Source organism: Pseudorca crassidens, chromosome 11, assembly GCF_039906515.1.
Source record: "Pseudorca crassidens isolate mPseCra1 chromosome 11, mPseCra1.hap1, whole genome shotgun sequence".
Lineage (NCBI taxonomy): Eukaryota > Metazoa > Chordata > Mammalia > Artiodactyla > Delphinidae > Pseudorca > Pseudorca crassidens.
The window spans coordinates 58,543,637-58,554,010 of NC_090306.1; the positions used below are offsets into that span (position 1 = coordinate 58,543,637).

The 10,374-nt window shown below is 38.9% G+C and overlaps 1 protein-coding gene and 1 pseudogene across 4 annotated transcripts in view; both read left to right on the forward strand.

Annotated features, from left to right (window-relative positions):
* The window catches only part of NUP107 (nucleoporin 107), a 44,411-nt gene extending 36,834 nt beyond the window's left edge, over positions 1-7,577 (forward strand). For all 4 annotated transcript variants that reach the window (XM_067697272.1, XM_067697271.1, XM_067697270.1 and 1 more), the window contains 4 exons: positions 369-494; positions 881-994; positions 6,635-6,802; positions 7,171-7,577. In XM_067697272.1, the coding sequence (XP_067553373.1) occupies positions 369-494; positions 881-994; positions 6,635-6,802; positions 7,171-7,278 (516 nt within the window). In that variant the 3' untranslated portion in view covers positions 7,279-7,577. The remainder of the gene's footprint in view (positions 1-368; positions 495-880; positions 995-6,634; positions 6,803-7,170) is intronic.
* A 912-nt stretch (positions 7,578-8,489) lies between these two features.
* On the forward strand, positions 8,490-9,650 carry LOC137202178 (NPC intracellular cholesterol transporter 2 pseudogene; annotated as a pseudogene).
* The last annotated feature ends 724 nt before the right edge of the window (positions 9,651-10,374 follow it).

The window sequence follows — 10,374 nt, forward strand, 5'->3', positions numbered from 1 at the left end:
ATTTCTGCTTTTGGCGGTAACTGAAAAAAGCAAGATATTCTGTATTGTGACTAAACAACATACTCATTCAAAATTCATTCAACAAATAATGAAGTGATTGGCTAGGTTCTAGGACTAATTCTGGATGTCTTTCTATCCTTGCCCTCTAGAAGCTAATAGGCTCGTCAAGAAGACAGACAAGTAACTATGTGAACATCACAAACAAAACACTTATTCACCATGATTTTTTTTTGTATAAAAAGGAAATATTAAACGATTTTACTTCTTGCTACTGAAAAATTATTTCTAAGAATCAAATTTTTAAAAACTTTGTTGAACATATGTGAACAGTTTTTTGTTTTGTATTTCTCTTTTATTTTGCATTTTAGGAAGCCCATGAAACCTTTAATGAGTGGTTTAAGCATATGAATTCAGCTCCACAAAAACCTACTTTGACACCTCAAGCAACTTTTACTGAGAAAGTGGCTCATGAACACAAAGAAAAGAAATATGAAGTAAGTTGAATGTAGATGAGACATTCTATTGCATCTCAAAAATACATGTCATATATTTAAAGAGATCATTTTTTCAGCAGTTATATTCCTATTATAACAAGTGATCTTCCTTACTACTGTTCTACTCTGAAAAAAAGCCATCCCTTTAGTTACTTTTCTGTAGATAATTAACCAAACATGAAACATACCTTCAGGTGACAATAGTGCTCATTTACATGGTTAACATTTTAGCGTTTTATTGAACTGCAATCTGTCAATGTTTGTTTTTATATTTGGCTTACTGAATGTCAACTCTTTAGAATGATGTTCCATATATGTATATTCCTGTCTGTACTTTACAGATACATTATAGTCTGTTATATATCTGCCTTATGTTTGTTTTGCAGATGGATTATGGTATTTGGAAAGGGCATTTGGATGCCCTAACTGCTGATGTGAAGGAGAAAATGTACAATGTCTTGTTGTTTGTTGATGGAGGGTGGATGGTGGATGTTAGAGAGGTAAGCTGTGTGCATTGTTTATAGCTAAAAGCAAAAATAATGTCTTTTTTTAAAAGTTTTTTGAATAGGAGCAGCTACAGATCCTATATAACCTTTGTACTTATAACTAAACATCCCATAATTTAACCTGAAATACTAGTTAGGGAATATAGAAATGTTTGACTCTTGGGTAAACTATTTTTCCATATTTAATATGTTCACTTAGGGTAGTAAAATCTGATTTTTAAAAAAAAATTTATTTATGTATTTATTTGATTGTGCTGGTTCTTAGTTGCAGCAGGTGGGCTCCTTAGTTGCAGCCAGTGGGCTCCTTAGTTGTGGCATGTGAACTCCTAGTTGCAGCATGCATGGGGGATCTAGTTCCCTGACCAGGAATCGAACCCAGGCCCCCTGTTTTGGGAGCGTGGAGTCTTAACCACTGTGCCACCAGGGAAGTCCCAAATCTAATTTTTTAAAGTTCTGGACCTAAAAATTAATTATATATTTATTCAACTCAATTTATGGATATGAAGATAAGTCTAGTAGAATGAGTAAGGCATATATAAAGCAGTGGTTCTCACCTCTGAGCTGTCCATTTAAATGATCTGGAGAACTTTTAAAAAATACTGGTTTGGTTCCACTAGTGGTTACCACTAGTGGGGAGTGGGGAGGGAGGGGCAACATAGGGGTTGTGGAGGGGGAGGTAGGAACTGTTGGGTGTAAGATAGGCTACAAGGACATACTGTACAGTATGGGGAATATAACCAGTATTTTGTAATACCTGTAAATGGAATGTTGCCTTTAAAAATTGCATTAAAAAAAAAAGAGTCCTGAAAAGACATGACAGTTAAATGTAGTATGTGATCCTAAACTGGCTCCTGCATTGGAGGAAGAAAGATGCTATAAAGGAGAGTGTTGAGTCAGTGATGTTAAGATATTACGTCACTGTTAAATTTCCTGACATCGTTAACTGCATTGTGATTATATTAGAGAAACTTCTCTTTATTAGGAAGTAAACACTGAAGTATTTAGAGGTGAGGGAACATGATTATGCAGCTTGCCCTCAAAGGGTTAAAAAAATGTATTTATAGATACACATACAGATGCAAATCATAAAGCAAACAGGGCAAAGACTGAACAAAGGGTGAGGGTATTGAGATATTCTTTGTACTATTGTTGTAATTTAGTTTGTTTGAAATGATTTTCAAATAAAATATCTTTTTAAATACTAAAAAAAAAATACCGGGTTCCACTTCCAGAGATTCTGGGTTAATTGGTCTGAGATAGGGCTGGCTGGCTTTTTTTTTGCGGTACATGGGCCTCTCACTAGTGTGGCCTCTCCCGTTGTGGAGCACAGGCTCCAGATGTGCAGACCCAGCGGCCACGGCCCACAGGCCCAGCTGCTCCACGGCATGTGGGATCCTCCCGGACCGGGGCACGAACCCGCGTCGCCCGCATCGGCGGGCGGACTCTCAACCGCTGCGCCACCAGGGAAGCCCTATCTGGAGAGCTTTAATGTGTAGCCTGGGTTGAGAAACCAGTTACAGAAGTAATAAATACCATAAGAAAAGCACAGATGAAGCATTTTGTGAGCTTAGGAAAAGAAAAGGTTCCTTCTACCTGGAAGAGATCTGGACAGAATGCTTGAAAGGTGTAGCATTTGACTGAATCTTGAACGAACTGGGTAAATTTGGATGAGCTGAGGTGGGAGAAAGGAAGGATGCTGCAGGTAATAATGGTGTGAGGGAAAGGCATTGAGGCTTGCTCATGGGGCATGACAGAAACATGGAGTAACTCAGTTTTACCTCTGCAGACCTGATGATCTGTCCAAGGATTGTAAATGCTGGATTCTTGGATATTAGGTATATTATTTTGAATAGAAAAATCACAGGAATATGTTTGGTATCTTCCCTTCTGCATTCCCTGAATCTTAGTATAGTCACTCCTTTTTCACACTTGATCTTAGCCAAAAGGTTGAGAAGCGATCATCACTCCTTTTTTATTGTTTGTTTTGTTTTGGTTTTTGCTACTACATTTTTCTAGTTCCTCTGGCTTCCCTTTTTGACCAGAAGCAAAAACATTAGGGACAGGAGACTAGATTTGAGCCCCTATTTGCTACTATTCCTGATACAGTAACTCTGCTGACTTCATAAATAGTTTTGAACCTTTAGTAGGTTCCTTGGGTTTTCTCTTCTATTTCATGCTGCTGCTCACGAAGATAAAATTTTAGTGTTGCAAAATGCTAATTAAACGGTATTTAAGGTTTGAAAAGACTTGATGCCTTATTTATACATAAATCTTTGTTATTCTAAGTATTAATTAATCTTAGATTAGGGACTTCCCTGGTGGTGCAGTGGTTAAGACTCCAAGCTCCCAATGCAGGGGCCCTGGGTTCGATCCCTGGTCAGGGAACTAGATCCCACATGCATGCCACAACGAAGAGTTCGCATGCCACAACTAAGGAGCCTGCCTGCTGCAACTAAGACCCGGAGCAACCAAATAAATAAATTTTAAAAAAAGATAGTGAAAGTCACAAAACAGACACTCTGGAGTGTTTTAAAAATAGAGTAGGAGTGGAAGGCTATGAATGATACCATTTTGTTTTACCAAACATTTAAAAATCAATATTCAGTCTCAATCATGTCTTCAAATCTAATCCAAACAAGAAGAGATTTCTTGAACAATCAAATGATAAATAATGATATTTTGAGTTGAGTTTAGCTTAATACTCTTACATACTCAGCAAAGCAGGAAATTATTCAGGGCTTCTGATAGCACTTATATCACTTGTATAAAAATTAGGAAATGGTATCCATTCTCTTACACAGATAGATTCCATGCCAAGTGCACATGACCTGTAGACTGGAGCATGGATTAGATTTCAGCCCCCACTCACTCACCTGGCTAGCACCATGTGCAAGGCACAGCTGTTCAACAAAGCCCTGGCCTTGTATGCTGACTCTTACATCTGTACCTCACTTTTTACATAACTGCAGAACGGGTGCATTCGTGTTGGAGGCTGGTGGCACACAGGGATGGCAGGGGGAATGGAGGAGGCAGCTCATCTTTACCTACTTTTCGCCGCCTCTGCCTCAACCACATTCTAGTTGAAGCCTCAACTGTCTTTCCCTTGCTTCCACTCTTCCTTACGCAGTCCCTTCCTCATAGAGATCAGCTAGTAATCCTTTTAAAATCAAAGAGGTATGACTCTCCTACTCAGACCCTTCTGATGGCTTCTCGGTACACTTTGAATAAAACCCAGAGTTCTTTTCTTGACCTACAAGATCACACATCCGCTGGCCCTGAGTGCCTCCCCAGTCTTGTATCCTACTGCTCTCCCCTCACTTTGCTCTAGCCTTCTGGCCTCTTTGCTGTTCTTCTGCCTAGAGTGCTCTTTTCCCCCAGATATCTGCATGGATGGCTTCCTTCCTTCAGCAGTCTGCTCCAGCGTCATCTCTCTTTAGAGACCCTGCCCCACCCCCAAACCCCCTATCCTAAATAGTACATATGCATATATGCACATATATGTACATAAACACATCAACACATATCAGTTAATGAGCTTTTCTCACATATAAAGCACTACATGTCCCTGATGGAAAGAATCTTTCTGTTTTATATATTTACAGAATTTTTCAAATTTTTCAAATTTACAGGATTTTTTATTCAGATGAGAAAAATATCATAGGTTGTAGCAGAGCAATTTATTCCCTTTTCCTTGTGGCAAATTGCTGGGCCCATCAGGCATGATTCTGGTTGGTTGATGGTTGATAGCAGCCAACCGACTGGTATGGAAATCGTCTATAGTCAGCAGAAGAGATCACACCCTGATATTTGGCAGCAACAGGATTTCGGAGAGGCAGGTGCCAGAATCCATCCTATGAAACGAGGTTATCAGTAAGCAGGTGGAAAGGAGTCTAGGGGCCAGGGGTACTTTGCTTCTTTAGCATAGGGGGAAAGAGTACATTGGAGCACAAATGGAGTGACCCAGAAAGAAGCAGTCTTCTTATTCTTACTAGGCCCCTAGTAGGATTCACTAATATGAATTATGAGTAAGACCTTGAGGTGTTTTAAATCCACCTCCAAAGGTAGTAAGTTCCTATTTGAGAAAATAAATGAAGGTGCTTTCCCTTTTAAAGCTAAGAACATACAAAGCATGCGTTCTAATATTTGCTTCTATGTATCTATATCTCAAAACAGGACAAAAAGGTTGACACTAATTTTTCATATGTGTGGAAACCTGACCTATGTCAGATTTAGTACAATTATTCCTTGGTATAATTTCCGGATTACATTCTGTTGCTTCACACCTCCACTTACATCTACCTTTGAAAATGTTTTAGCAATTTAATATTATAGTCTCTCACATGAAGAGATTTTTAGTGATTAATATTGTCATAAGGAAAAAATTTTTAATTAATTAGGTGTCTTATTAGGCTTTTCAAAGGACCAGTTGGTATTTTTGCTTGTCCTGTTTTCTGTTTCGTTTTACACTATGAGTCCTATGGATTTCCTCCTAATTTTTAAGATTATTTCAGAAATTTTATTGTGGTTGGGTACCTTTTTATTTTAATTATTTTAGTTTTCAATTTTTTATAAGAAAATGTAGTGGGCATGAAAGGTCTGTTCTGGGGCTTCCCTGGTGGCGCAGTGGTTGAGAGTCCGCCTCCCGATGCAGGGGACACGGGTTCGTGCCCCGGTCCAGGAAGATCCCACTTGCCGCGGAGCGGCTGGGCCCGTGAGCCATGGCCGCTGAGCCTGCGCGTCTGGAGGCTGTGCTGCATAATGGGAGAGACCACAACAGTGAGAGGCCCGCGTACCAAAAAAATTTTTAAAAAGACCCCTGTATACTTATAAAGAAATGCTCACTGTTTTCTCTACAGTGTTATCCTCATGTATCTGTTAGTTCTGTCCCATGCAAATCTTCACATTCTTTTTTTTTTTTTTTTTGCGGTACGCGGGCCTCTCACTGTTTTGGCCTCTCCCGTTGCGGAGCAACAGGCTCCGGACGCGCAGGCTCAGCGGCCATGGCTCACGGGCCCAGCCGCTCCGCGGCACGTGGAATCTTCCCGGACCGGGGCACGAACCTGTGCCCCCTGCATCGGCAGGCGGACTCTCAACCACTGCGCCACCAGGGAAGCCCCCCAGATTCTTTTAATTTTTCTATTTTTAATAAATTATACAAAGACATCATAAATTCATTCTCTCTTTAAAGAAACAAAATATGTGCAATGAAGTTGTCCTCCCTGTGCACCTCTCCCCTCATCCTGATGCTTCTTCCCAGCAGGAATCACTGCTGGTGGTATGAAGAGCCCTCTCAGTCCTCCTGGTATCTGTGTTTCCTTCTGTATATATCCAGGGCAATGGTTATTATTTTCTGTTCTGATTTTTGCTCTAGTCTCTGTTTTACCTTTTATGCATGTTTTTATTTAAAACATAGTAAGTACAAATTCAGAAGCATTCTGTTTTCATTTTCAGACTTCTGACTCCTCTGAAGATACCATGATAGAAACCCTGCCTTGTTTTATTTTTAGTTAGCATGATAAGCTTTACAGAAACACTTTAGCTTTTACCTGTTGCTTTTTGGTTTGATTCGTTGACTTTTTTGTAAGGGTATTTAGCTTAAAGTTGTTAGAATGACTACTTGATGTCTGTCTGTAGGATGCTGAGGAAGACCATGAAAGAACATATCAAATGGTTTTACTGAGAAAGCTTTGTCTGCCAATGTTGTGTTTTCTGCTTCACACCATATTGCATAGTACCGGTCAGTATCAGGAATGCCTGCAGTTAGCGGATATGGTATCCTCTGAGCGCCACAAGCTGTATCTGGTAAGTTCTAGAGCATTTGCACTTTTAAATTTTAGTGATTTGATAACCTCTGTAATAATATTTAGGTTTGTGAGATGTGTTTATATTCTTTAGATGTTCTTAGACTTTCTTAAAGTAGGGATCCAGTTTTAATGTTTGTGCTTTTTTATCCAAAATATGTATACATTTCTAAGCAGTTTGAAGTATATAGACTGGTCCAGAGAAGTAGCTTTGAAGTCCTGGGCTATCCTAATATACTGGCCTCTGGCTACATAAACCTTAAAGAGGAATTTCTTCTTGCATTAAGCTAATCAGGTTGATTAGGTGACTGTAAATTCACACTCTTTTTTGTTCTCATTCTTAACATTTTTCTCTTTTTTAAAAATCAGGTGTTTTCTAAGGAAGAACTAAGGAAATTGCTACAGAAGTTAAGAGAATCCTCTCTAATGCTCCTAGACCAGGGACTTGATCCATTAGGATATGAAATTCAGTCATAATTCGTCTGCTGTTTGTAATCTCAATAATTTCCATGATAAATGGAAGTTTTTCTGTAAAATATATATATTTGTAATTACTGGGTTTTTTCTTTTGCCTTATGGGGAAAATGTTTATGAAATTTAGGCATTTAATTTTGTACTTTTAAGAATATTATGGTGACACTTTGAAAATTTAAGGTATTATATAATTCCCTGTGTTTATTAATAAAACTATATAAAAACTAAAATTTTCTGTTCATATGAATTCCAGGAACGTCCCTCTATTATGTAATAAGAAATTAAATTTCCTGTTATCCTTTTTCCCTGTGATCATAAGTACTCTGAAATCTTAAAGAGAATGGAAAGTAGATACATGTTTAAGCCAGGTATATAAGTCCTCATCATAAAATATGGTGTTTTTAAAATATTACAGTTAATTAGATGAACATAGCAAGAATGTTTTCTAAAATAATATTATGCTATTTTCTTTATTTTGATGACGTTTCTAGTTTATTAACTCTCATTCAGCAAACCTGCTCTAAAATAAGTTGGAGCATGTACAGACTTAGAATAGTATCTGGCACACAGCAAGCAGTGAATAAATTGGGGAATACACAGTGAGTCAGATCTCATCTAGCCCTTCCAGTAGGGGAAATACAATAAATATATTTTTAAATGCCATTTTAAAATACAAGTAATCCAAGCAGGGAGAAACTATTTCCAGCTAAGAGGTTTCTGAGGAAGTAGCATTTGAGCTGGGGTCTGGGTAATGCACTGAATTTGCAAAGACAGAGATACAAGCACAAGAAGGGTGGGGCACTACAGATTAGGAAATCAGTATAAGCAAGGCCTACAAATGGTAAATGCATGTTTATGAATCAGCATTTATGTTGAATTGACTAGAGTGTAGGACTTATAAATGAGAGATGACCAAAAGAGAGAATGTGACTCTAAGAGAAAACATGATGTAAATGGATTATAAACCTGAATATAAACGCTGAAACCATAAAACCTTTAAGAAAAATAGAGAATATCTTTGGGACCCAAGGGTAGGTAAAGATTTCCTATACAAGAGACAGAAAGCAATTACCATAAAGGAAAAAATTGATTACTTAGACCATCAAAATATAAAACTCTGCTCTTCAAAGACATTAAGAAAATAAGTAAGCCACAGACTGGGAGAAAATATTTGCAGAAGGATAACTGACTAAAAAAACTCGTGTCCAGCATATATAAAGAACTCTTATGCTTTTTTCCTTGAGCTTGCAGTCTTAGCTGCGATGCGTTTCTTGGGCGCCGCGTTCCTGTTCCTGGCACTCAGCGCCTCTGCCCTGGCCAAGCCGGTGCATTTCAAGGACTGCGGTTCTGGGGTCGGAGTTATAAAGGAAGTGAATGTGAATCCATACTCCACCCAGCCCTGCCAACTGCACAAAGGACAGTCTTACAGTGTCAATGTCACGTTCACCAGTAGCACTCAGTCTCAAAGTAGCAAAGCCATGGTGCGTGGCATGTGATGGGTTTCGCCATTCCCTTTCCTATTCCTGAGCTTGACGGTTGTAAGAGTGGAATCAGCTGCCCCATTGAAAAAGACAAGACCTATAGCTACTTGAATAAACTACCCGTGAAGAGTGGATACCCCTCTGTAAAACTGGTGGTGGAGTGGGAACTTACGGATGACAACGACAAACGTCTCTTCTGCTGGCAAATCCCAGTACAGATTGAAAGCTAGAGCTATTTGATGCCAATATGTCTGTCTGGGGGTGAGAGAGCACGGGTGGAGGGAGAGGAGGAGAGATCAAGTCTAAACTGAATCAGTGCCATAAGATGAAAGGAATTTCTAGACTGCTGTTCTAGCCTCAACCTCCAAAAGCATCTAAGACCCTATTTCCTGAGAGCTCAGAACTGTCGCCCCTGTATTATCCTTTGTAAAAGGGCTGAAGGAAGGAAGAGAAAGTGAGACTGTAGGGATTGATTTGTCTTCAGGGGGAGTTGTTTGTTTGTTTTGGTTTGGTTTTTGCTTTTGGAATAAGGAGGGTCTAACCAGACATGATCCAAATGAGGCTGCTTGGGGGATATTGGATAACTTGCCCTAGGGTTACTAGCCCTTGCAGCAAAGCACGGGTTCCAAACCACATCCACCTAGCTGGGATATTACATCTGCAAGTTCCTCATCTCCACGTGCCTCGTTGAGTTCAGTGCATCTGGCCAATGAGCTTCCTCACATCCAGCTCCGCTGCTTCACTGGCCATGACTTGCTCTGCAGTGGTGTCCAGCGTGGTAGTGGAGGGGAAGTATTCTACAACAGAAATTCTCTGCAGTTAGCTCATGTCTCCTTTACTATCTTAGGTGGTTTTCATTAAATGCATCACTTGATTAGCAAAAAAAAATAATAAAAAGGCCAAAAAAAATTTAAAGAGTGGACAAAATAGTACAACAGATGATTCTTGAAGACACACCTAACCATGTGCCTGTGAAAAGTGCTCAAGTCAATGGTGAATGCAAATTAAAACCATGAGATACCACTATACATCCATCAGAATGGCTAAAATCAAAGACTAACAACCAAATGTTTGGGAGGATGTGGAGCAACTGTGACTGGGACATATTGCTGGGGAATGTAAAATGGTACAATCTTTGGGGAAAGTTTTGACTATTTCTGTTCTTGTGGATAACTATTTTATTGACCTTTTCAAATATTATAAACAACAATCTACCATTTAACCCAGGAATTTCACTCAAATGCATAATGTTTAGAATAAGTAAAGTGATGTGACAACAGATGAAATAAATTGAAAATATGGTAGAATACCATATACAACTCTGACCAAGTATATTAGAACATCTAAGTAAAATGGACACTTCTAGGACGATGAAAAACCAAACATTGATTCAAAAAAAAAAATCTGAATAGTTTACTAACCATGATGAGTATATGAGGGTTCATCATACTGTCTACGCTTCTCTATGTTTGAATTTTTAAAATAAAATGTCTAAAAATATGGTTTCAAGAAGTAATGCTTTCCCCTGTTTGGCGAGGGCTAAAATTTGCTCAGCACCAAGAATACCTAGCAAGTCTACTCAACCGACACAGAAAATACCAAACAAGAAAGGGGTCGC